Source organism: Leptosomus discolor, chromosome 17 (genome assembly GCF_034619465.1).
Source record: "Leptosomus discolor isolate bLepDis1 chromosome 17, bLepDis1.hap2, whole genome shotgun sequence".
NCBI classification, from domain to species: Eukaryota; Metazoa; Chordata; class Aves; order Leptosomiformes; family Leptosomidae; genus Leptosomus; species Leptosomus discolor.
The window spans coordinates 7,328,221-7,354,823 of record NC_141407.1 but is presented as its reverse complement, the minus strand read 5'-3'; the positions used below and the strand labels follow the sequence as shown (position 1 = coordinate 7,354,823).

The 26,603-nt window shown below is 54.6% G+C and overlaps 1 protein-coding gene across 1 annotated transcript; it reads left to right on the top strand.

Annotated features, from left to right (window-relative positions):
* Positions 1-772: 772 nt before the first annotated feature.
* On the top strand, positions 773-21,540 carry RBPJL (recombination signal binding protein for immunoglobulin kappa J region like). The gene is made up of 12 exons (XM_086474945.1): positions 773-821; positions 8,278-8,467; positions 15,156-15,272; positions 17,043-17,113; positions 17,376-17,491; positions 18,362-18,536; positions 18,944-19,081; positions 19,654-19,763; positions 19,851-19,991; positions 20,343-20,498; positions 20,737-20,840; positions 21,267-21,540. Exons 1-12 carry the CDS (start codon positions 773-775, stop codon positions 21,538-21,540), a joined length of 1,641 nt encoding a protein of 546 aa, XP_086331071.1.
* Positions 21,541-26,603: the final 5,063 nt, after the last annotated feature.

Genomic DNA, 26,603 nt, shown 5'->3' with positions numbered 1-26,603 from the left:
AAGCCAGCCCAGAGAGAGGAATGAGCTCTCGGGCCAGGAACCAAGGAGGAGAAAACCAGTTCACGACTGATCTATTTTTAACAGCATCTCAGCTTTGGATGAAGTCTTGGCGCTCCCCACAGCTGGAGGGACTGATGCTGCCTGGACAGGGCAGGGCACCCAGCTCTGGTCCTGGCAGCAGAGATCCAGGCTGGGACAGTGCCCGAGTCCCCGATTCAAAGCCTGATGGGGACAGGGAAGCAAAGGTGATGGGACAGATGCCCCCCCGAGTATCTCTCCCACCATCCTGCTCTGGACAACTTCCCTGCTACCCACTGTCCTCACTCCCCTGGGGCTGGCAGCACTGGGGCTGACTTGCAGCCCCGTGAGGGCTCCCACCCCCTCCCCAAGCCCCCTGCTACCATGCCGGAGCGGGAGGGAGATGGGTGGGAAGCGACCGGCTGGCAGGCAGGTGCTCAAGGCAAGGCAAACACGGCGCCGGCTGCAACGCCAGAGACCTTGAGATAACGCTGAGCTATAAAGGAAAAAAAGGTCCAGGCGGGGCGAGCACTGCTGGCTGGGCTGGCTCAGCCGAACCCCGCGGCAGCAGAGCCGAGAGGGACACTTGGACCATCTCCTGACTTTTCTGAGCAACACAAGGGGAAAACCAGCCAGTGCTTGTCCCTGCTGAAGGAGATGCTCAGTACATGGCACAAAGAGGGTGACCCAGGGAAGAGCCACATGTAAGGACAGAAGGGTTGGCAATGACCCCAGCCTCCTCTTGACTCTCCTCATGATCTCGGACAAGAAGGACATGGACATGAACCCCCAGAAGCAAACAGGTAAGCCAGCACACATTCCCTGGCCACCTTCCCTGGGCACCTCCGCCGGCAGCGCTGCCCCCCAGCACACTTGCATCCCTCCCCGCTCCGCCACTTGTCCGTCTGCTCTCCCTGCCAAGTGCTGAGTCTCGGGAAAAACAGCCGCTTCGGGTTTCAGCACAGCCTCCTTGGCAGCTCTCTCCTGGCTACAGGTTAACAGAAATGCTCTGAATATTCCCCTTCTGGTTCATCTGGGCAGGTTGGACCTCCCTCTGGCAAGCCCAAAGGACAGGGCATGGCAGGAAGCAGGGGGAGGCATGCAGCTGGCTCCCTACCCTCATTGTTACAGGAGCGGGGGCTTTATGCATTGAATTGTAGAGCAGATGAAGCAGATGGAGAAAGCAGGGGTGAAAGGCTCAGGAGGCAGCAGTGCACTCACAGCCCAGCAGAAGTCCCGACTAGTGTCATGAGGAGGAAAGCAGGTTGTGGACTATGGATTCACAAGCCAGGTCTCAGGTACAACCACATACAAGATTTCATACAACCGGGCACATCAGCCTTTAGCTGAGATTTCTGTTTACGGCAAAAAACACATGACTCCAGCCACCTGCCTGGGCTTGGCAGACCTTTGGCACGTTGTGGGAGCAGCAGTAGCTCTGCCCTGGCTCCAGACCCCACCAGAAGCCAGGACAAGGGATCACCATGAGTTGCAAGGAGTGGGGGACAGCCGGGAGCCTCTGACCAAGCACACCCTTACCCAACACGAGTAAAGCTGGAGGGCTGTCCTAAGCAGCATGCCTGTGCACGGGAAGAGGCATGCACAGCATGCCCGGGCATGCACGGCAGTTTGCACGGCACTGATGCCACGTGCTACCAGTTAATAGCACTATTTCTGCGCTGGAAACCTTGGCCGATGGTGGAGCAGCCCTAAATATGATGTTCCAGAGACTCACCTGCCTCACCTGCCTCTCCATGTACCCTGTTTTGTTCTGCAGGGCTTTTCTCTGCAGAGACTCAACCAGGCAGTTTTGGCAGGTCATAATTCAACTCCTGCATCAGTGTTATTTGCTGAAAATGGCCTAAAAACCCCCAAAATAGGCTCAGGAGCCTGGACACAGACTCCTTGTGCCTAGGACACTAAAGTCCTGCCGGGACAACAGCAGAAAGACAGCAAGAGCTGGCCTCAGGCTGGCGGATGGGAAGACAAATTTTCATGTCCTCAGTAGGACAGCAAAGTCATCCTTCAGGTCCATGCCCAAGAGAAAGGCTGCCCAAAAAGTGCACATGGGACCAAGAGAGGATGACTGAAGTGTGTCTTGCCCCAGGCACAGAGGACAGTGAAGCACCCAGAGCTACTTGGAGAGATGTCTCAGACAACTTGCATCAACCTGGAAGGCACGTCTGGATGTCAGATTTTGCTGTGGAAACCCCAACAGACTGCTGGCATGTTGTCTGTATATTTGCAAGACCCTCAGGCCGTGTGACTGGCTGAGACCCAGGACAGTCCTGGAGCTGGATCCACCCTCTCCTGAAGGATTGCCCAAAGTTTGGTTTCTCCCAATACAATCCACAATCTCGAGGTGCTCCCTGCCTGCACATGCACGACTCTTAGCGTTGTCTCTGCTGCTCATGAGCACTGAATCCACCCTCAGGACCATTTTACAGGCAGCATTGACTTTGCACTCAATCACAGCTCCAGCATCTCAATGCTCATCCTCCATAGCAGCCGGGTGAAAAGTTGCAAATCCCACAAGAGAGGACAGCAATGCAATTTTCAGAGCAAGGAAGAGTCAGGGAGCACAAGCACATTGCAACCAGGGAAACGGCGTGGATTTCCATCCCAAAATAGTTTTCCCCCCCTTTCTAAGGGCTGATGTGTCCTTGGTTCTTCCCAAGCACACATGTGGGAGAACAAGAGCAGACTCTTTCCAGGACATCACAGTACTCTCTGGTTACAACGCTATGGCAGCTTTAGTGGGCCAAGTGCCACCTGGAAGGACACGTTGTTTGAAAAACAAGACTGTATTTCTCAAACATCACATCATGGCTCCAAACCCAACAGGAGTGAATCGGCAGGAGTGCTGTAACAGGAAAACCTTTCTGGATGCAGAAAGGACTTCTCTTTCTCTCCCCCTTGCTCCCTCAAAAAGCCAATTCCCTGTTTTATGGGGCCCAATCCTGCACCCATTAGGATTAGCATATTCACAGGAAGGGCAGGAGGAAGACAGGTTTCTTGTCCAGGACCATTTGCAAGCTGAGTGACAAAAGTCTTTGTCTCGCAGCTCATGGACTTAACATCATGCAAGTCTCGACAGGCTTATACTACGAGATGACATTTGAAGTCCCCTTGGGAGGGAAATGCTGAGTGTAGCAATGGACAGAGCATCCCCTTTTAGATGTTCTCTACAACAGCACATGGAGTCTTTCTCTGCCACCAATTCATCTCTAAAAGACCTCACAGTGCTCTGCAACTCAGCTAAGAGAAAAGCCTCTTGCCCAGCCAGCCTCTTCACTGAAACGTGCTGTACCTGGGCTGCTGGGGCAACAGCTGGCAAGAACAACTGCCATCTTCGCTTGCAAATTAAACGTGGCCTTTTGAAGCACATGTGTGAAACATCTAGCCAAGAGGAAAACATCAGATGGTCAGCCAATTCTCCTTGCTCAACTAATTGTGTTAAAAGATGGCTCCTATTTCAGGACTGCTGGTGGCATTTCTCTGTTCCTCTCTGTCCCACTCAAGACCTTGTCCCCTGAGCTGCCTTACAGCCCAACTCAGCCCTGCTCCTAAGTGGTATTTTAAGCAAAACTGGAGGGATCTAGATTTTGATGAAGAGTGATCAACAGGCAAAAGACCCACCTTAGTGACTCTCTTTAAAAAGCAAATGCTCTTCTGCAAATGGGCCCCTGGAGGACAGTTGCACTGGGCCAAGACACTTAACTTTGGAGGGAAGGAGGTCTGGGCCATCCAAAAGCTGAGGCAGCAATCCATTGCCCAAGTTCTTGTTCTGGGAGGAAGGTGTTAGAGAGAATTTTTTTCCTCAGAAATATTCATGTTCAACCACAAAGGAAAGAGAAATGGCCCAGAGCAGCTCCTGGGCTGGTGCAGAGTTTGTCAGCTGAGCTCCTGCTGCAGCAAAGCCGGTATCTCTAAGCAATGAGAATTATAGTTACTAGCAGGACGTCTGTCTCCCAACTCTGCTGGGACCAATATCCCCAGCTGACCTCCAGCAAGCTTACACGGCACAGACAACCACAGAGAGCGCCTGCTATTTCAGCCCCGCAATCATACATTCATTGCCTGACCTCCTTCTCTAAATCTTTATATCATATTTCTCACTCTGGAGACGTGACTCAATGTGTTGGCATAAGGAAACAGGCCAGAAGAATATTCGTGTGCCTCTCCCCTTTATCCTACCCATCCTGCTATGTGTTTAATTGAAATAGCAGAAAGCAAGGAGCGTTTGGCGGCTGCAGAAAAGCACGCGGAGACTTTTTGGCCTTCCTCAAGACAGAAAAGCAAGCTGGTTGAATTCTTTGCCTAGATACTTTTCACAGGGAGAACCCCAAAGGTAGCACAGGAAACTGCTCCCCACCTAACTTCAAGGCTGCCACATCCCTCTGACAGCAGGATGGCAGGAGAACTGCTGCTCCAGGACCAGGATGCCGTCGCCCCACAGGAGATGCACCAGAGAAGAATTTCCACCAGCATCACAGTGGCCTCTGGCCTCACTTCTGCCCACACTGAAGAGCAGGTGCCTTGAGGACCCTTGTGCCTCAGCATCGTCCTGGCATTGTCAGCACACACAGATGCCATGTGGAAACCTCCTGCAAGACCTCCCCAGGGACTCAAAGCAGCATTTGAGGCCATGGCTGAGGACCACTTGACCTCAGCCTCACCCCTATGTGAGATCAGCCCTTTCTGGTCAGATCAGCCCTTTCTGGTCACCCTGTGAGCAACTAGTTGAAATCATCTAATTCTGTCATATTCACAGAGTTCTTGCCAAAGGTGCCTACAAGGTCTTTGACTCCAGGACAGATCAGGGAACAGTCCGAGGTTGCTTCACTGAGGCTTTCAGGCCTCATGAGTCTCTCCAAAGAGAGTCCTACAGCATGGAATGAGGAACCAGAGACCAGGAGTGTCAAAGCCACTTGCTCAAGACTGTGGGAAGCCTGTGACAGAGCCAGGACCCGGGCTGGTTCTCCCACCTGCATCCCAGGATGAGGACACAGACCCAGCTGGGGTGAAACAAGGGCACTTCAGACAGACAAGGGAATGCCCAGATGTGCTTTAGGGATCCTGGGCACAGGGCAGCTGCTCTCAGCATGTCATCTGCCTCAACAACTTGACACAGAGGTTCAGCAGATGACAGGGAGAGTAAAATGGAGGGGTGGTAGTAAGATTGCTGCCTGGCATTTGAGCACAGACCGAAATGTTTTGTGTCGCTCTCGTCCTGGCTGGTACTGTTAAAGCCAAAGCAAGATGCTGTGAAAAAAGAAAAAGAACAAGGGTGATGTCTAACGTGACACTTTGGGGAAGCCATCCACGTCCAGCTGCAAGTGTAGGAGCTGTGAATACCCAAAGGCAGGGGTTTCCTTTTTTATCAGCTTGTGGACCCTGCTAATTTTCCAGCTCTTGTGTAGTGCATTATCTCTGCTGTCAACAGATGTGCTCCTACTGATTCCTGCTGTAGATCATGGACTCCTACAGGTCCACAGACTACAACTCAAAAGACTCCCGAACTTACACATTGGCAATCAACCAGTGAAGCAGCATGAGACAGCCCAGAGATGGGAAGGCTGAAGTCTGGAGAGAAACCAAGTTACTGCCACCTCTCTGCAAGGGACCACAGCTGATCCCAATAGATTTCCCTGATGGGCACCAGAGGGACCAGGTTAGTGATGGATTCATGTGGGCAACCAAGGGCTTGCAAGGAGAGAGACCAGAAGTTTGCAGAAAAAGAGACACCAGCAAAGGCAGAAAGTTGCTAGGGAAGACAGATCTGGCCTCTAGAAAAAAAAATACCAGAAGGACAAGCTGCCTGAGAACCAGAGAAGCTTTGGACACAGGATCAGGCACAGCAGTCGGGGGGCATCCTGTGTGGAAACACTGCCCCAGCTGTGTGCCAGTCTCTGGAGTCTCCCGAGCACAACGCCTATACCCTCCCCTGCTTTAACAGAGCTGGTTTAAAACCCTTTACATTTAGCCAGGATGGGAGAGGGAACCAAAGCCTTCTAAATGCTAAAAACGTTACTCAATACCTAAAGGTACATCTGTGCTGCAAGCACCTCCAGAGGGGTGACCCTTGCTGGCCCGCAGCAGGTAACAGAAAGCACCAAGTCCAGGTCCCCATGCCCGGCTGCTCAGTGGAGCCCTTAGGGCAGCTGTGCGAGCTCCCTTCCAGCGACGGAATCCAAGTGATCAATTTGCTACTGTTTGGGCCCAAAGTGGAGGCAACATGATTACTGAGAAGTAATGACGAGTGGCAGGAGCTGCGCAGCTCCTGGAGGAGAGGTGTGTGACATCTGGCACAAGAAGGAGGGACTGATTCTGGGGGAGCAGCTGATTTTTATAAGTTTCTTTATAAGCACCACACCATCTTTTTTCTTTTTTCCCTGTGTTTTTTCTAGGTCCCATTTATTCACTCACGGTAGGGCTTGTCTGTAGTTCACATGTGCCTGTAGATACAAACACCCCATGTTCCAGCCCAAGCATTTGTAAATGGCATTTTATGAGTGCTGAGTTTTTAACAAGGCAGGCAGGCTGCTCCAAAGCGAACAAAGGGGCCCCTATTGGAAACTTTAAAGATGTTCAAACAAAGGCTTCTCTTGAAAACCTTTAACCCCTGATGCCAACCTCAAGGGAAATGCTATGTTATGAGCAATCGCAGCACAAACATCTTCTGTGACCGCAGATTGCCTACAACGGGTGCCTTGTTGGCTACATCTTTTCTGTTCACTACCGTTGCCAACAAGGGCGGCTCTCAAGCCCATCTTGTACTAATCACATAAAATTTCTCTAATTCTTCAAGAAAAAAACAAAGTTACAACTTCCACAAAAATCAACAACAGCTTTTTCCAGTTGGATGCAGCAATACCCCGTCTGCTTCGAAGGAAAATGTCGTTTTACTATAAACACCAAAATCTCTTCCACGCTTTCCAGATGAGGCCAAATTTATCCATATCCTGGTGGCAAATAGCAGGACTGAGATCCAAGAGCAGATTTCCCCACACACACTTTTGGTCGATATCAAATGCCAATCTAATGAATCCCTGGAGAGAGGACAAGAATCTGCTTGTGAAATGCAGTTTCTACTTGTTACTGAGAACCTGCGCACTCACTGCCTGTGGTTAACTGCTCCTGGTCTTGGAAAAAGGAAAAAAAAAAATCTTTACTATCAAGAGACACTACAAAGGGTCCCACAGAGAGGACTTCATGTAACTTTATAAATAAAGTAGGCTTGACTGAAGCAAAAATCCTATGGGTTAGAGCAGAATGGGTAAAGTTGTGTGCCTCGTCTCAGAGTTGGGGCTCTGAACAGGCTCCTTTTCAGGAGCCCTTTCCCCCCCAGTCCCACTGCACACATGTGGTGGCTTCCTTCAAAGCGGGACAGTCTCATTCCCCTGTCGGCCTCCTCACCGACACCAGTTCTCCCTCTGCAGCCCTGTCTCCCAGATGGATTCGGCAGCTCTCTGCACCGCAGCAAAGGCTGTTCTCGCAGAATGAGGGGGAAACCCCAGCAGAGCACGTACCACCACATCGTGTATCTGCTCAGCTCCACTTATCTCGGACGGCTGCGTGTCAGCACAAATACGATGACTGCAGAATAATCTAATTTTCCAAACAAGTTTTCCCACGTAATTGCTTGGAACAAAAGTGCCCAAAGCTAATTTTTCCCCTTGAAATGGCTGGAATTATAAGCCAAAGGTGGGTGATTGCTTGTGCAAACGTATTTATGAGTATGCACAGACCTAATTTTCCAGTCGTGCAGAAGCAATGCGTAACAAACTTAGGACGCACTTTTAAGCTTATCTTTTCGCAGGATCTCGATCTCCTATCGCTCAGTACGCCTTGCCCAGCTGTCCCATTATTCTCTGCTAAAAGAGATCCTTGATTGTTTCAGCAGGAACCTGCCCGAAAGCCAGGCAGAAGGCGAGCAGAGCAGGCTGGCTGCCAACTGCACCATCCCGACAGTGAAGAGTTTACATCCCCCGCGCAGGCACCGAGAGCCAGAGCGGGGCACCGTGCCCTCTTACTGCCCCCCAAAACATACCCCCCAGCCCAGCGCGCTTGGGAGGGCAACCGCTGGCACCGCTGCAGGGGGCCAAGAGCATGGAGGCGGGCGGCTTCGGGGAGGAATTTGGGAATAAATTCCCAGCTTTTAGGAATAAAACCCATGCCAAAGGCTCTGATCTACCCGCGCCCCCGGCTCTGCTTTCTGCCCTTCACGCCCAGGATCGCTGCTCCCCTCTCTGCCAGCTCCACTCCGAGAAAAAGCCCCCCCGGGGCTCCACGGCTCAGCCGCCGCCGGGGCACCGGGGCACCGGGGCCGGGCTCACCCTCACCCCGCTCCTCTCCTTTTCCTTCCCGCAGGGTCGGCGGCGCCCGCGGAGCCCCTCACTCACCCGTGCCGGCCGCGGAGCCGCTCCCCGCCGCGCTGCTGGGTCAGGTACGGCGGGCGCGGAGCGGTGCGGTGCGGTGCTGCGCGGTGCGGGGCGCGGAGCGGTGCGGAGCTGGGCGGTGCGGTGCTGCGCGGGGTGGTGTGCGGGGCGGTGCGGAGCGCGGGCCGCGGAGCGGTGCGGAGCTGCGCGGGGCACGGTGCGGGGCGCGGGGCGGTGCGGCAGCAGCGCTGGGAGGCGGCGGGGCCCCGCGCAGCATTTAACGGGGCGGGGGGAGCGGGGGGAGCGGCGGGGCGGGCACGGCCGCCGCGCCCCGGCCCGGCCCCGGGGCAGCGCAGGAGGGGTTGGGGAGGGGGGGGGGGTCCAGCCGCCCGCCCCGCCCTGGGGGTGTCTGCGGGGTCCCCCCTCCCCCCGCCCCGCGGGCCGTGCCCGCGCAGGTGGAACCGGCGGTCGCCGGAGCTGCGCGGCCTGCAGGCAGCTTACCGGCCGGGAGGGGCTTTCGGGGTTTTTATCTTCTTTTTTATTTTCCCTTTTTTTCCCTTGTTTTCCCTTTTTTCTTTTTTCTTTTTTTTTTTTTAATTTTTTTCTTTCACCTTCCCTTGCTGTGCGCGCTGCACCTGGGAGCCCCATAAACTCGGAAGGTCCTGGAAAAAGGGGAGTCCACACTTAATATCCATTTGAGCTACAGTGCCCTGGGAGTTTAGGAACCTCTGCAGGTAGCAGCTGCGGTGGCAGGAGGTGGATTGGAACCACGGAGCTGCAGACCAGAGCTCTGAGGGCTGTAGAGCCTCGGGCTGAGCTTCCAGCAAGGTCAACTGATGTGCCTGACTGTAGCGGTGGAGATCATCAGCAGGGGCTTCTTAGACACCCTGGAATAGACCTTCCCAGCCCTCCACCTCTTCTCAGTGCTTAGATCAATCTAGTGGTGGTAGAAACCACCTTCAGTGCTTTATAGGACCATGGTTTAGTGCTCTAACAGCACTTTCCTTCCTCTTTGCCCTAACATCAATGGCTACATGAGGAGCAGAGAAAGGAGACTACAGTAAATCACCCACATTGTTCAAATTCTCTAGCAGACGAGCCAGTACTGCGTTACCAAACGTGGGTGTTTTGAGGCTGTTGGTGCCGCTCGGTCAGGCGCAGGGCAGCCGGGCACGTGTCCGGGGTGACCACCCCGGCTGGCCCCCGGTTCCTCGCAGAGCTCACACCACAGGGGCTTCGTGCTTCCCGTTCTCGGCTGGTGTTTGCTGTTGGTGTGGTTGATAAATCGCCCAAGCCCAGAAAAGGCTGAATTTCACTTGTGTGTGCAGTAAGGAAAATATAGGATTTATAAATACCCATGCATATACAAGGGCTTGTGGGTTGGGTTGGTCTGGATTAAAGGAGGTATTGAAAAATGAGGGAAGCCAGAAACTGCAGGCTTCTCATTTCTGTGATTTCTAATGGCTTTTCCTTTTGCATAAACATTGCATTGACTCCATACCCAAGAGCACTGCAGGCATTTTCTCCCCAGCGCTGTGCAAAATATAACCCAGACCTCTAAAATGGATATTTTTTATTAGGACGTTTGGTTTCCCCAAGCTGAGGAAAGAACAATTGCCCTCTGTGGCAGCAAGTCCCCAGCAAGCTGCAGGGCAGCTATCTCCAAGGCGAGGCCAACGGCAGCTCCTTTGTGGGGGAAAAGCAGCAAATTCCATCTCTGCATTTGAATTCAGTGTTACCTGCACTTGAGGACACTGTTCTATGAGTTAAAGTTCTTGTATAAAGAGTTGATTTGAAGACCCAGTTTCTAAACAATAGCTGCTGGGATCATGTTTTGGTCTCCGGAGTTGGGTACTTTTATTCCCAGGAGATTGAAAAAATCAGATCCCTTCCTCTGCAGACTGAGCTGGTGTACGCTGGTGAACTGGAGAGCAGCAGTGCAGAAGGTGATTTGCTTCTCCCGGTGCCTGTAAAGTGCTTTTTCTGCTCCTGTGGTTGCCCAAGGGTGCACACACAGGGTGTTGTGGGACTTCCCGACCTGATCTGCCCTCACAGAGCAGGTGAGGTAGGGACCAGGGTACGTCCCACAGCATGAGCGTGGCTGTCTCAGCGGGGACATGCGACCCCATGGCGGGGAAGGGCTGAGCTGAAAAGACCCCTTCCTTGGCTGGGCTCTCCCACCTGTGGCACAGGCAGGAGCCGTGCCTGCGGCAGGGAGGCAGCCCGAGCAGGAAGGTGGGATGCTGCAGTGCTCTGCAGCGGGGGCAGCCAGCGATGCACAGCCCTGCCAGACCCACCGGGACTGCGGAAGCAGAAAAGGTGTTTCCCGGCTGGAGGCAGGACAAAGCGCTGAGTGGTGCCCCCACACTTGTGGCTGGGAAGGCAAGGGCTAGTTTTCAGCTGCAGTGTTAACATCAGCTCTCCTAAAGTCAGCAATGTGACTGCAGGGTCCGACCCTACCAAAGCCGCTCAGCGCCTGCCCGGGTTCCCTGCGCGCCCACGTAAAACAGTCCTTCATGACATGGCCCAGCTCTGTGTGAAAGCACACAGGGCACTCCCTCCTCCTCCTCTGCTTCGTTCCCCATGGAAGAGGGCACAGCAACACAGATGGGGCTTGGAAACACCCACGGGTGCCCTGGGTCTCTCCCACCTCCAACGCCGGGGCAGAGCCACCCCAGGAGGCACCTCAAAGCACACTCACACCCTCTCCTGAGGCACATCCTGACCTAAAGTGAGGGAAGAGCCTTGGTGGTAAGCAATGCCAGGCTGAGCAGGGAGGGGAAAAGCCTTACAAAAATCAGCGTAGCAGAAAGGTGGTGGCTCCCCCCTTGCTCCCCCCCTGCTTCCACATAATGGCTAACTGTGTGCGAGAGCAGTCGAGTCCCAGCTGAGACCTCAGGCTCTGAAAAGGAGGCTTTTAGCGTGAGCTCTAAGAGCCCGGCCCGTGTGGTGCTGCTAACATGACACTGAACTAACACTGCACTACAATCAAAGCATTTTAATAATTTAATATAATAAATGTCAGAAGGAGTGAATAATTCCCTGTAACCCTGAGCAGGCTGTAGGTGCCAGAAGGAGCCAAGTGGGTATATTGAGCTGCTTTAGCAATAGCCCTTTGACTCTCTGAAGGTAAATTTAAACCAGATGATGGATGCTGGGTGGTCGCCTTGGTGGGCAGAATGGCGAGCACTGTTCAAAAGTGCGTCACTGAAACAATTTAGCCCCAAAATTTGGAAGGCAATGGCTGCAGAGAACGGACAAAGAAAAGAAAAACAAGTGTCTAGGTAGTCGTTCCTCCAGCTAGACATCAAATCTGAAGAACCTGCCTTTGGCTTGCACATTCCTACTTTAAGCAGTAAATAGCATGTGGATAATTATTGCAGAAGGCTCTTTAATGAGCTCCGGGCAGTAACCCACGTGCCTCTGGTGTTACATACGGATGGCAGGGAGCAGGGATACCTGCACAAGCCTGGCCCTGCCCCGAGCCAGTGCCGTAGGAGGCTCTGCGGAGCAGGCATTGCTGCTGGCCACGCTGTCAGCACACGTCTTAATCCACAGGTTTTGGCAATTTGCTCCTGAACACTCCCTGCCGCTGCCTGGCTTCGGCACCAGGCTGTTCCTCACTCCACCGATGGCTTAATGGGAGAGGCTCCCTCCAGCAGCTCCAAGGGGGTGGGCGCTTCCCAGGCAGACCCCAAGCTGTACAGACGGGCACTGGTGAGCTCTTTGGTGCTGGCAGGTGATGCTAACAGGGATGAAGCATGTGTCCCTGCAGCTGAGACTCGAGCAAGGACCCAAAGCTACTCTCCTCATTTTGCACTGAATACTGAATGATGAGACTCACCAGGAAAAAATTCACACCGCCAGCCTGGTTCTCCCCTGCTCTGTGCCTGTTGTCTCTGACAAACTGAGGGCAAAGTGCTACTGAATGGAGCCAGCAAGGTTTTAGCACTCGTTTTTCACTGTTTCACTGTGTTGCATTAGTGTAAAGAATATCCAGGGGCAGGCCAATGGACAGCCTTTTCCTTGATCCTGTTCCACATTTATCCTGATCACAATCAGTAGTTCTGTAAAAAAAAAAAAAAAAAAAAAGACTTGCAGAGAGATTCCCTGATGGTGCTTTTAGATGAAGGGGAAAAAACAGCAAAGGCGGATCAAAGGTGAAATCCCACTATTGCTTGGCAGCCGAGGAGTGAGAAAGCTGCAGATTGCCATTATGGAAAAAGATTAAACAACTTTCTTACAGGATCCCTTTGGCTGTGCGAAGGTACAAACCATTCACTAGATAGAAAGGCTGGAGTGAGGCTTGAGGCAAGGCTAAGTGACCCCCCTGGAGCAGGCACTGGTGGGATACTGGCTGATAAAGCTCAACTTAGCATGCTGGAACAGGAGAGAGACTCCCAGCCCTCTGGGGACAGAGGGAACAGATCCAGCATCAGCTCAGGAGTTATTAAGGGCGATCCGAGGGTCTCTGCCTGGCAAAGAAGCTCCTTCTGCCTTGCCATGAGTGCCGGCCAGGGCGAGCCGGGGCTGAGCCCAGAGCCACGTGCTGGCAGCAGCGCTGGGGCTGCCGCGGGGCGAGGAGCTCGGTTGCAGCGCGTGCTCTGCAGTCAGGGACGGGCTTGCTGTGGCCGTGGAACATTCATTTCTCAGACAGAGTGGCAGCTAACGCTGTAGGTGACACTGGCACCGGCTGTAAATCTGATTTTGGCAGAGCTCTGTTGATTTATGCTTGCTGGTGATCCAGCTAACACATCTAGGATAAAGAATTGAGAACAACGAGGGCAGCAGATTATATCACCCGTCTAATAACTGAACAGAGCGGTGATGGGAAAATCTGTGGCATGCAAAGCATGAGGTCCCCTTGGGACTACCCAGAGGAGACACTGGGTAAATATTTGCTTGTATGGGAGACATGTTTGTCTTCCACACACAAACAGGAGAGCATCAGCTCCAGCCACAACGTGGGAAAGCTGAAAGTGAAGGGATATTATTTAAAGGGAATTGTAACACGGGTCCTAGAAGCTGTAAAGGGCACAGCCTTTGTAAGATACTTGTGTCGCACTGGGAAGAACGGAATTGGCAGGTGAACTCTTCCAAAAGGCTGCTTGGGATGACTGCGTGCTGCTTCTCTCCCTGGGAGCTTGCTCTGGCCTCTGAGCCCAGCAAAAGCTCACCACAGCCTGCCTTGGGGTGCTTGGCAGGACCAGATTTACCTCTCTTCACACATCCGATCGTTTATGCCCTCGATTATTCTCCATTTCTAGCCCATTTAAGAGGAGGAAAGACTGGTTTTAATGGGGATGCTCCACTGTGTACGTCTTGCAAGATGTTCCCTGGCTGGCCGTGGCTCATGCCCTCATCCTCACTGCTCTCCTCTGAGTGATCCCCTGGCGCTGCTGGCAGTCCATGGCTGCTTGCTCCCAGTGGCTCAGCAGTGTGTTTGCAGCTGTGCTTGGGCCTTCACAGCCTTCTCTAGCCGCTGCTGTTTCTTTCTGTCTCTGATGTGAGGCCATCTCTGTGTGGAGAGGTCATGAGAGACCCCCAGCAGCCTTGGGAGGGTCAAGAGCCAGAGCCTGAAGCCAGTTTCCGTACAGCTTTTTCTCTCTTGAGGATGCTGGATCTGGTTTGGGTCTGATGCTTATCTAGGTGGGTCCAAAAAGATCCCCTGGGCATGCAGATCAGAAACACAGAGCCAGGGTCCAAATGCTAGCAGCCACGAACACCCCCTTGCAGCAAGGCAAGGGAGCTCAGCACATGGAAGAAGTGAGCTCAGGCTTAAGTCAAGACCTTTTCATAACCAGCCAGGCTGGGTCCCCTTGGTAGGAGCAATTTCTCGAGTGTGACCAGCTGCCATGTTCCAAACATTAGCAGATGTGCTAAGGAGGGGCTCCTGCCCAGGCAGCACCCCTGCCCTCTCCTCTGGTTTCCTCTTATCCAGCCAAAGGTGCTCAGGGGCTTTATAGGGGCTTTCAGCAGGGCAGGAGCTGGTGTTCTTCAGATGGGCAGTCTCACCTCCTCTGAAAGCAAGTCAGCACCACAGAAGGTCTCCCCAATAAACACCCCATAACTCTCCCCCGTTCATCCCCCAGTTCCTGCACACGTGTCCCAGGTGCTTGGACCCACCTCATCTTGCTCTAGCCGGTTAACGCCCAACCTGCTAAGTTAGCAGAGTTAAATACTGGGTGCATGGGAACTCCTTCTAGTTAATAGAGCAGAAAGAATCTACAAAACCACCCACTTCTCAGGTCTCAGGGGAAAATGCAGCTATTTTCACCCAACAGCCCTTGCAGAAGCCAACAAGCAGCTCCTCCTTGTGTGACAGCTCCCCAGCTGCACTCATGGCTCAGCAGCATCGTTCCCCAACTTGCCAAAAAGCCATACAGCATCAAGCACATCAGGTGGAAAAACAAATTAGTAGTCAGTTAGAGCACTGCTACCATTATATGGGACTGGAAGTCTTAGAAATGCTCATTTCAGAGCTATAAACATCCAAACCAGAGCCCTGTGTGTGTTTGAATGAAAACTGATGAAGCAGTTACTCAGTTATCCAAACTTTATATTTTTCAATGCCAGACATGGTGTTGGCAGCAGCTGAGATGCTCTCTGAGCTCCGGTGCTTTCCGATGAGAAAGCCTTTCCACCTTCCCCACCCCACGGAAGGAGCTCCAGGCTCCTGGCTCAGCGTAGGGCTGGTAGGGCAGGGCGAGGAGCCTGATGCTGGTGTTACAGTGCTGGGGGACTGCTGTCTTGTAGATCCAACCCGTACCTGCTTCGAGACAGCGTGCGGAGGTACCTGCAGCTGCCGGCAGACCAGACGGTGCTGATACTGCACGCCAAAGTCGCGCAGAAGTCATACGGCAATGAAAAAAGGTAGGAGATCGCTCCGGCTTCTCCCATAGCCACTCCCAAACCCAGCTACTTAGAGCTCAATTTCAGCCTTGCTAGTTTTTTTCTGATCTAAGATGGTAAAGCAAATGATTTAACATATCCCCTCTCCATCCACTCATGACCTGTTTGCATCCAAACCCATCATTTGTTTTTCATGAACTGAATAACAAGGAAGGATATTAACCCACACCTGCATCCATCCCAGTTAGACATTCCTAGTCATTACGTTCTGTTTGTGAACTATTAGAGAGCAGAAAGGTAAAGCAAAAGAAGGAAAGATACTATTCAAATCTTACCCCCAAGAATGAAATTACAAAGACAAACAAGAGGAAAGGTTAGTGTTTTAAGTGCTCTGGAAATCTCGTCTGAAAATCTGAACAGCCACAGCAGAGACTGGGGCGTTTCCATCAATGCCCACGGTCTCCAAAAGCTGCTATTTTTGAAAATCCTTCCCACACTGCAAAAACACCTTGAGGTTCTGGCTTGAATCTCCAAAATTGCTAATCCTGGGCAGTGACGTCAGACTGTGGCACTGTAATATAATTAATCCTCAATTAATCCTTGTGATATAAATAATCCTCTGTTATTACTGAGTGTGGAGTAGCTTTGAGGCAACAAGCTCTACATCTAAAGCATAACCCACCCAGACCCCAGCGACGCCAGCAGACAGCTCTAGGCTGGGCTGGCTGTGCCTACAAAGTCCTCATCATATCCAGCTTCCTGCCAGGGGCTGCTTGTCCACAGGCAAAGGCTTTATTTTGGGCTTGGGTCTCCCAGCAAGGAGAGGAGCCCTTTGGGACAGCCTCTTTCCCCTGCTCCGGACCCTGCGCAAGGGATGAGCGTGAAAAGCAGATGCCAGGTCTGGACAGGGAGAGAAAACCTCTGGGACAGAGCTCCCAGGTTAAAGTTTAAAGGTGCTGGTTGCCATTTTTCTTCATGGTGGAGTCAGGGGCCCGTGCTGTGGATGACTTGTTTAAATAAACCCACACCACGGGGCTCTGAAATACCCAACACCCTGCACTTGTGTTTTCTCCGCTACTATTTTACCCAGTACCAATAGAGGATGAATTTGCACCATTCACACAAGTGCAAAGACAGTGGAAATGCAAATAAAACACAGGAAAATAGGTTTCTAGAACCCTGGCTATAGATGTATTTGCATTGGGCTCTGAATCTGGCTGTGAATGCAAACTCTGTTCTGCCGAAACTCCCACAGGCAGGCAGAGGCAGGGGGCCCGATCCCCTCTCGGCTCAGGGTAGGGGCAGTCGAAGTGCCCTGTCCTCCCCTCCTGGGGCCATCCCAGAGCCAGTGGGCTCGTGGCCACCGGCAGCACCAACAGATGCTGGGGCTGGACCCTGCGGCTGGAGGCTGAGACAGCTGCTTCAGCAGAGCCCAGGTACAGAATCATCACCACAGAATGGTGTGGCTTGGAAGGGACCTTAAAGATGACCCAGTTCCAACCCCCCTGCTGTGACAGGGACACCTTCCACCAGACCAGATTGCTCCAAGCCTCATCCAGCCTGGCCTTGAGCACTGCCAGGGAGGGGCATCCACAACCTCTCTGGGCAAGCCCTGCCCGTGCCCCCCCGGCCGCTCGCTGCAGCACCACGTACCTCCCAGGGAGCAGGGTTGTTCCTGGCACTGGTGGGCCCCAACAAAAGTCTCCACTCTCAGCGCAGCCATCCCGTTGCCGCCAAGCACCTTTTCTGGATGCTGAAGTGCAGTAAGAAAGTGTCCTCTTGTCTCCGCAGGTTTTTCTGCCCCCCACCTTGTGTTTACCTGAGCGGGCCAGGATGGAAATTAAAACAGGAACAGATACAAGGTAAGCGCTGGGTGGCATCCCCAGACCTCTCTTCCCTCCACTCCTGTGCCATGCAGAGCTGCCCTCTGTCTCTGCAAAGGGGAGAATGACCCAGTTTATTTTATCTTTGCCCCCAAACTCCTCTTTCCCCACCGAGGCTGAGCCCTCTGCGGTCCAGACCTGGCGAGGGCTGGAGCCTGGGCCACCCCTCACGCCAGGATGAGCTGAGCCCATGCCTGTGCCTGTGCGGGGGCTGGAGGGTGCTTCTCCCCATGTCTTCCAGCCAGGGACCTGGGAGAGGCTGGTTTTCGGGTGTGCGGGTACATGGGGCTGGACAGTATGGGCAGCAGCCTGATGGAGACCCAGAAGCTCAGCTTTGAGGAGCAGCCGGACGAGAAGGTAAAGCCCGCCACTCTGTGGGGCTGTGGGGACCCCACTCATACAGGGGCTGGGCTGTCCCTGGTGTCACCCCACGCCCTGGGATGTTGCATCATCCCTTTCCTCGGGATATTGTGGTCCTTCCTTCCTAGCCATTGCTCCCTGCTCCTGCTCTGTCGCCCTGTTGTGGCACGTGCGGCAGCCCAAGCAGCCGGGCAGGCTCCCCTGCCTGGCGAAGAGCCCTGTCTTTCATCGGCACCATCTTTTCAGATCAACAGCCCTGTGGCAGGCGAGCTGCCAAAATTTGCATAGCTCCCTCAGTCCCAGTACCTTCCCCTGATGAGCAGCACTGCTGCTTATCGCAAAATGAAAGCCCAGTGTTTTATTTGCAGATAAACAGCTAAAAAAACGCCCAATCAATCCCAAAGTTCAAGAGCTTCAGCATAGCTCTGGCATCTTTTGATAGGGGAAAAAAAAAAAAGAAGAAAAAGCATTATCCAAGGTCCCCAAAGAGCACAGGGTCTGAGCTGGGCCAGAAACCTTACAAAAAGAGCCTTTGTCTGCAGTGCTTGCATTGCTGCTGAGGCACAGTGTATCAGCCAGGACGGCGGGGAAACCATAAACCAGGGCGATTTCTCGTGTTATGTGGGATAAATCACACGTGAACCTTCATTTCCATGAGGAATTCTCTGCCTCCAGTGTAAATAAAGCCTCTGCTGATCCCCAGCTCTTCATTCCACCTGTAATAACATCTCTGGTTGTTTCCCCGTTTAAATGAACCCAGGGCTATTTGAAAGGGCGCTATTATGTCTTTTCGGGGTGGTGAGGAGGGTGAGGAAGGCTGGCGGGGCTGAGCTGGAGCTACCAGCAGCCCCTTTCTGCCCTTGGCAGGGCTTCGGCTGCGCCAAGGCACTGTACATCTCGGACGCGGACAAGCGCAAGCATTTCCGCCTGGTCCTGAAGCTCTTCTTCAGCAACGGGCAGGAGATCGGCACCTTCCACAGCAAGCTGATCAAAGTCATCTCCAAGCCCTCGCAGAAGAAGCAGTCGCTGAAGAACACGGACCGTGCGTAAGGGGATGGCTCTGCGGGGAGGAAAGCGGCCGCGAGCCCAGGGTGGGATGCTGTCCGAGTGCTCACAGTTTGGCTCCGGAGTGGTCCAGGCTGGACCCAAAGCCTGTGGGCACCCCCAAAAGAGGGCGAATGTATCTGGGCATATTCATTTCTCTTTTCTGAAGGATTCATCCACCACAATGTGTAATGCTGTCATGCCAACATGCTCCCTGCTCTGTGGGCTTGAAAAGGCCAGCTGGGCTGGCACTCATATGTAGAGACAGGCAGCTGGGGGGGTGCTGGTTCTCGCTGAGCTGGTTACACCAGTAACCAGGACTTGTCCTCCCTTGGCTTGACAAAAGCCATAGTTCAAGCCACGCGTGGACCTGGCAGGCACTAACACAACCACCTCTCCCAACAGTCTGCATCTCCTCGGGCTCCAAAGTCTCCCTATTCAACCGCCTGCGCTCCCAGACCGTCAGCACCCGCTACCTTTCTGTGGAGGGGGGAGCCTTCATCGCCAGCGCCAGGCAGTGGGCAGCCTTCACCCTCCACCTGGGTAAGGACCCTCGTGGGGCTGCTGACGCCGGCCGTGCCCAGGGCTGCCTGCCTCCAGCCCTGGCTCTCCCCTCCTGCAAAGCCAGTTCTTGGGGGCAAAAGGGGTGGGAATCAGCCTGGGGATGCGGGAACCTGGCTCAGGTCTCACCTTTGCCCAGTGTTCCTGATGTGTCTCTGGAGTTGGTGGCCGTTTCCCACTGGCTTTGAGGGTTGGCATCATGCCCTGAAAGCACACAGGCTACCAACAGGGCAGCAAGAGCTGCAAGAGCTGTACCAGTCTGGAGGCTCACAAATCCATGCAAGTAACTTGTCTGGAAGAGGCCAGAGCCCAGACCATTGCTGCCCATGCTGCCTCCAGCAGTGTCCCTGCAAGGTACTGCATCCCAGTCTGGCTCTCCCATGCTGGGCTTCCAGGGAGCAGTGGTCTCTCCAAGCAGCAAGCACCTGCACAGCAGAGAAAGCAATAGGAAAGCACCAGCAGCACGGCCAAACCCGTGCGTAGCAAGGTGGCCCGGGTTAACCTGCTCCCCGGCTGCTCAGGGTGGTGACTCTGCCTCTCTCCTTCCTGGCAAGCCGATGAGTGCTGCACCCGGAGCGAGTTCCCCCTGCGGGAAGGGTATATCCGCTACGGCTCCGTGGTCCAGCTCGTCTGCACGGCCACCGGCGTCACCCTGCCTCCCCTGGTAAGCCTCCGTCCCTGCGGGTGTCGGGCACACGGACCTGGCCACGCTGGGGCTCTGAGTGATGGGAGTGATGCTGCCACCCCGCAGATCATCCGGAAGGTGACGAAGCAGTATGCCATGCTGGACGTGGACGAGCCCATCTCCCAGCTCCACAAATGTGCCTTCCAGTTCCAGGGCAGCGACCGCATGTACCTGTGTCTCTCCACGGAGAAAGTGATCCAGTTCCAGGTACGGCAGCGTGAGGAGGCGGGGAGGACCCCTGGGGTGCTCCTGATCCTCTCTCCAAGCTCCTCTGTATTCTGCTGGCTGGGGAACGTGTCACTGGGAGGGGTCTTCCAGCGAAGGGGGTTCACATCCAAATTAAGGTCAGAACTGCAGCAAAGCGAGCTGCCTCCAGCTTGCCTGCTTTAGTGGGGACATCATCACTGAGGTCTTTGCAAAGGCATTGTGATCCCTGTTTCCCAGTGAGCAAAGCAGTCGCTTGCTGGAACCAAGACACTGGGGGCAGAAGCCAGGTGTCCTGACCCCGGTCCCCTGCCGTCCCTGCTGCAGTGTTTGGAGCTGTGACACTCTCTGCAGGCATCTCCCTGCCCGAAGGAAGCGAACCGGGAGCTGCTGAATGATGGTTCCTGCTGGACCATCATCGGCACCGAGACGGTGGAGTACACCTTCAGCGAGAGCCTGGCCTGCGTCCGCGAGCCCGTCAGCCCTGTGCCGCTCATCACTGCCCTGCAGGTAGGCACAGCGCTGGCCACGGGCCACCCCTGCTCATCCATCACCTGCCTCCGTCATGGCTTCTGCTCCTGAGCCCTTGTACCCGTGCTCAGCGTCTCCTGGTTTGGGGATGCTGTGGGAATGCCGGGGTCTGGACTGCTGCGGCAGGGACAGGACACGCAGGCAGAGCATCCTGCGGGAGAAGGAGTCTGGCTCGTTCCAGCACGTAACACGCTGCCATGCCCTGTGCCCGCCACAGCTCACGGGCGGCGGGGACGTGGCCATGCTGGAGGTCCAGGGGGAGTATTTCCACACACACCTCAAGGTCTGGTTTGGAGATGTGGAAGCAGAGACGATGTACAGGTAACACAGCCGAAGGGCCCAGGGAGCAGGCAGGGAACGGCAGCTGGGTTTGGGCTGTGCTGGGCAGCTCTGGGAGGGACGTGGCTGCTGACCTTGGGGACAGGGGCACTTGCAGTGCCCACTCTGCAGGATCAAGCGGAGCATTGCGAGGAGAGGCGGGGATGAGTCTGGCTGGTGCCTGCTCTCTGTCCTGGCTGCAGGCTGGGGATAGCGGTGGGTGGGGGACAACAGGGACCTCAGGGGGCTCCAAATGACCAAGCAACCCTGGCAGAGAGGAATGGAACACCAGGGAGGAGAGGGAAAACCTGCTGGAGGCTTCATGCTGAGCTCCAGGCTGGAGAAGACGTGCCAGCACTCGCTGCTGGCTGCTCCTGTGTGGGACCCTCCTCAATTAATACACGTTTTCCTCTCCCGTGCTCTTCCCAGGAGCCCCAAGTCCCTCGTGTGTGTCGTCCCTGATGTCTCTGCCTTCGGCAGTGACTGGAGGTGGCTGCGATACCCCATCACAGTCCCGCTCCTGCTGATCAGGGGTGATGGGCTCATCTACTCCAGCTCATTCACATTCACCTACACCCCAGAACAGAGCTTCATCCCAAGGCAGCAGGTCCTCTCGGATGTCCCCCAGGACTCAGACAAGTTACTTGACAGCATCCATCAGGAGTTCACCAGGACCAACTTCCACCTTTTCATGCAGAGCTAGCAGGCTGGGCGGGCAGAGGCTTGGCCTCACCACTGGCCCTGGAAAAGGGGAGCAGCCCTGAGCCCTGCCGGGGTGCCCCATCCAGGGCTCAGGGTGGCCCTGCCAAAGTGTCCTCCCCACGCATCAAATGCCCACCATGTTACTGTGGTTTGCTGACTTCTATCTTCTTCGTGGCAGCATTTCACCCTGCTGAGATTTCACATAAGAGCATCAATAAATCAGGCTTGAAGGGCTCTTTACCGATTCAATTGCTTCTTTACTAACCTTCACGATTTACCTCCCGTGCTGGCACAGAGCATCACAGCTCCCTTGATGTCCTCAGTCCATATATTCAAAGGACAGGAGGGACAGGGGTGATGCGTGAATGCAACCTTAAGCGTTACTGATCTATACCAGGAATTCCTCCATCATTTCTGTGCTTTTCACTAATGAGGAGCTGATTTCCAGCAGCCAGATACCCAGCACCAGATGTTTTGGGTTTTTTATTGGAGGCCCAAATGGGGTTGTTTCAAAAGAGAGAGAAAATACTCCAGTGTGAAATGCAGCCCCTTCCTAGCTGGTGTGGCTCTGCTGGGCTCCATTGTTTTACACACCTAGACACACATAGAAATTGCAGTGTTGGCATTGGCAGGAAACTGCTGATCTAAAGATGTCATAAAAAGAAGCGAGGTTTCTTGGATCCAGACCCAGGCGTTAGGCAGAGTGGGTCTTACGGCTCTACTTACTCTTCAGATCTCTGTAGCATCAGAAGGCCCATGGTGTACCTGGAAACCTGCTGGTTTGGCAGTCCTGAGCTGAGTTTTGAAACAACCCAACTGCCAAACCCACGGAGGCGTTTAACCCACCCTGGACTCTGCGGCAGTGGGCAGGGGAGCATGGTGCCCCAGGACCCGCAGCACCCCAGCAGTGCGAGGCACCCAGCCTGGCTCATCCCCCAGCTCACCTGCACGTTCGGTGTGATCCAGCACGTTTCGGCCGCTTGGCACTGCACAGACTGACAGCCCTGGCACGCAGCCCGGCCTCGGCCTCGCCGTGTGCATCCCCTGCCACGCTGCAGCTCCGGATGCTGCATTCAGGGCTGCAGGGGACTGACGGCCTTGCACCCCCCGGCAGAGATGCACAGTGGTGCCCGGCGTCTTGGCCTCCTCCTTCTGCAGCTTGTGCATGGCCGTGGCTCCCATGGGAGCACAAGAGCTTGGGTCTCCGGGGTCCTAACCCGGGGCTTCCCAAGGGGCGGCACCTCCCTAAACTCCACCAGGAGTTTCTTCCCCAAAACAGGAATCTCACAGAGGGTGAAAAGCTGTTGGCAGACATACCTGTGTGCGTCTGGAGCTGCAGCTCCTGAAGGGAAAATACTCAGGGAGAATATTACAGCACATGCCAACAGCCAAGGACCAGTGGAGGAAAGGGCTGGAGGACAGAGGAGGGGTAACCACGTGAAGATCTGCAGGAGGTTTCCAAAGGAACCAAGTCCCTCAAGCAGGAGGCAGGTCCTGGTGCACTCATTAGGTGTTGGGAGCAGTGGTACGAGACCTTACTGCTCCCATTCCTGGCCAATGCTCAAGCATCTTATACAGGTGCTGGGGGCAGTGGGGGCTTCCCCTGTGCAGCAGCTGCTTGGGCCACCCCCTCAGCCCATGCTTACCATCCACTACACTCACCTTGCCAGCAAATCCACCCCAGTCCTAATGTGACTGAGGACGAGGTGCAAGAAAAATCCGTTCATCAACCTGGATTGAACAGAGGATCTCTCACATGCATTCTCCCCCAAAAGCATTTCCTCCCTCATCTCCTTGGGGAAGAGCTGGAGGGCAGTGAAAGAATGGGGCCAAGCCTTCCAGTTTCTGCCTGCACCCCACACAGGGATGTCTGGAGCCCGTGGGCTCCTCAGCCTGCTCCCCTCCCTTGGAGGCTGGGGCATAATTCACATTTTATGAATGGAAAGCACCCTCGGCTATATTTAGCAGCAGCCCAGTCCCGAAGGGCAGGAGGAGCATTGCTTGTTGACTTCAAGGGCTTGGAACAAGCCTGCCTTGTTGTTTACGGTACAGGGCTTTGCTGGAGAGGCCAAGAAAGCGCCGAGTGGCTCATTCTTGAAGCCTGATGGATTAAGCAAACGGCTGCAGTAATTCAAGCCACATGGGGAAAGGGGAGAAGCAGCGGCGGGCAGGCAGGGGGGACCTCGAGGGGCTCCTGCCTTACCCCGTCCAGCCAAGGGCTGCATTTAATCTGCTTTTCGCAGCAGGTCCTGCAAATGGGAACGAGGAGTTTTGCAGCTCCTGACAGAGACATTTCCCTGCCACGGGGAACATATGCTCTGCGTCGCGGCGGAGGAGCTGGTAGCATCGGCAGAGCTGTTTATTTGCGTAACCACTGATGAACACAAATGTCTCGCACAGGCGCCAGGCATCCCGTTGTACGTTCTCGCTCGCTCGCTCGCCGGCAGCGCCCGTCCCTGCCAGATCCTACAATAACACAGCACGTGCTGGGGAAACACGCACAGACTGTCCCGCCGGCTCCGGCGAGCTGGGCTGCCTGCTGAAAGCTGGGCTGCCCGGCGGAGCTGTCTGGCAGCAATTTTCTCTGCTCCTGAATTGCACATGGCGCTTTTCCCTGTCCCCAAGGCAGCCAGAAACTTGGGTATAAAATGAAGCACGAAAAAAACCTTCACATTGCTCCCAGAGCTCAGGATTTAGGGAAAGCATCAAACGCTTTAGAGATGCTCAGGGTAACTTACGCTGTGTGCAGTCGTGATGTCGCACGAGCATCCCCAGGCGATGGCGAGGCTTGAGGCAATGGGCGTCCCCTGCTCCCACTGGGCCGGTGTGCAGCTGGGGCTGCCCAGAGCCGCACCACATCAAGGACCCATTTCAGCTCCTGGAGGTGAGCGTACCTTCAAAAATATCAAGAAGAAAATAAAATCCTGGCTTTCCCTCCATGAAAAAATATCCCAGAGGAACATGAAGTCTGGTCTTGGTCTGCCTCCTGTTCTGCCTGGGCTGCGCGGCACTGTCCTGGCCGTTTGGAAGAAGAGCTGCTGCCATCTAGTGAGCCCAGCCACCAGCATCCAGGCTGCTGAGCACCGCCGCACTCATCACACTCCTGTGCCCATGCTGCCCAGGGGCTCAGGCCAGCCCGGGAGCTGCGCTGGGTGCTGGGGATCACCTATGCATCTCTGGCCATCGCTGGGGGACATTTTCTGCCCAACTCAGAGGGTTTGGCTGGGTTTTTTAAACAGCCATTGCATTGCATTTTGCCCCAAACCAGACAGCAGGTTTCCTGATGGGTTGGTTGAGTGTTTATTGGAAAGTGGGGGGCAGCCATAGCAACGGGGGTTGCGGGGAATGTCTCTTCCCCACAACCAACTGTTCACCCAGCCAAAATCCACCCTGGTGACAGTTCTTGGCACCGATGGCCAGCGGGCTGGCTTGCTTGTAGGGCAATTTGCAACCACACGTGCGGAAAGGCCAGAAAAACGCCGGTTAAAGGGAGGTTTTGCACTCCCATGAGCATGGTGCCCCTGGGGCTGATGCCCACGGCTGGTGCAGGGTACAAATGGGGCTCAGCCAGCAAGATTGAACCAAGGGGCTGGTTACTGCATCATGAGCCAAAAAATCCCCCTCCCTACCGAGCCCCTACGCTGGTCCCAGCCCTACTCAGACCCCAGTGGGGTCCCATTACCCTGAGCATCCCTCCAAGGGCACTCCTGGGCCCAGCCCAGTGCAGCCCTGCATAACGGGCCGTAGGTTTGGGCAGTGCCCAGAAAAACTGTGCTGACTTTATCCTTTTTCTGACAGAGCTATAAATAACCCAGCTGAGCGTTGGGATGCAAAACTACACCAGGGCGAAAATAATCTGAGTTGAGTCGCTGAGGAATTACAATTACCTGCTCAAGAGACTACAAGCACATCGGGAACTGCCCAGGCATGCAGCCCCACTAGCCAGAACCAAAATGAATCCCCAATAGCGTTAAGGACAGAGCAAGATGGAGACATCAATGAGTGCCCACGTCACCAGTGATGCCAGAAGCATGTATTATTAGCCTCTGTCCCAAGACAAGCTGTTCAGGGGCAGAAACTGCCATGCTTCTGTGCCCAGAGCTCTGGGTGCCCAGCCCTGCCCATGCAGCCAAAAAGTCTGGAGAAAATTTGGTTTCCTTTTTTGGGGGGTTTCTTGGGGTTTTTTTCCTTAAACCAAGAAAAACAAGTTGAAAACAAGCTCACTCCTGGCAAGCTCTGGACTTCCTGCAGCCCAGGGACTGGCAGCATCCCACTGGGATGCAGGGCTGGACCACTGCCCCAGGGCTGGACCACTGCCCCAGGGCTGCAGCCGGGGCTTGGTGGGCGGATTAGGGGTGCGGGATCAGTGCTGGACATGGCTCCCTGTGGCCAACCCCCTGCTGCAGCACTGCCCGGGGGTTCCGGGGAGCGCAGCTAGCAGGGGGCAGGATGGAGAGAGCTGGCAACCTGCTTTCATCCCACTCTCAAAAGAAACGTGCAGTCAGTTTTCTCAGGGCTCGTTGGGGAGGCAAAAAGTAGCTTTTTAAACAGCTTAAACAACTAGGCTTGAAAAAAACACAGGCCTGATTTCCATACAGTCTTGCTGTAATTAGGCATGCAAATCAGTCAGACAGTCATGGATCAGCACTGTGAAAGAAAGGACTGGGTGCAGCTCCCTCCCTGTGAGCCCAGCAAGGGCTCAGCATCTGTGGAGCTGCCAGCAGAGGAGCTGAGCAGCACCCACGGGTGCTCATCCACAGCCCCAGGGCTATCGGGCTCGGTGCTGCCCTGCCATGGCTTTGCTCAGAGCACCGTGGGGAGCAGGCAGTACCACGCAGCACCGTGCATGGAGCGTGCTGGCACCCCGGCTGCATGGTCATGCTGGCTGCAAGCACCCCCAAGCCCCCTGCCCTATTAAATCTGGCCTCCTGCCCTGGCTGGTTTGGGCTGGGACAGCTTGGGGATGAAGCTTCAGACTCCTCCATTGGTGCCCCTCACCTCTGCATCAGGCCTGGCCAGGACAGCCCACTCCAACTGGTCTCTGCAAAGGGACCGGGACGTCAG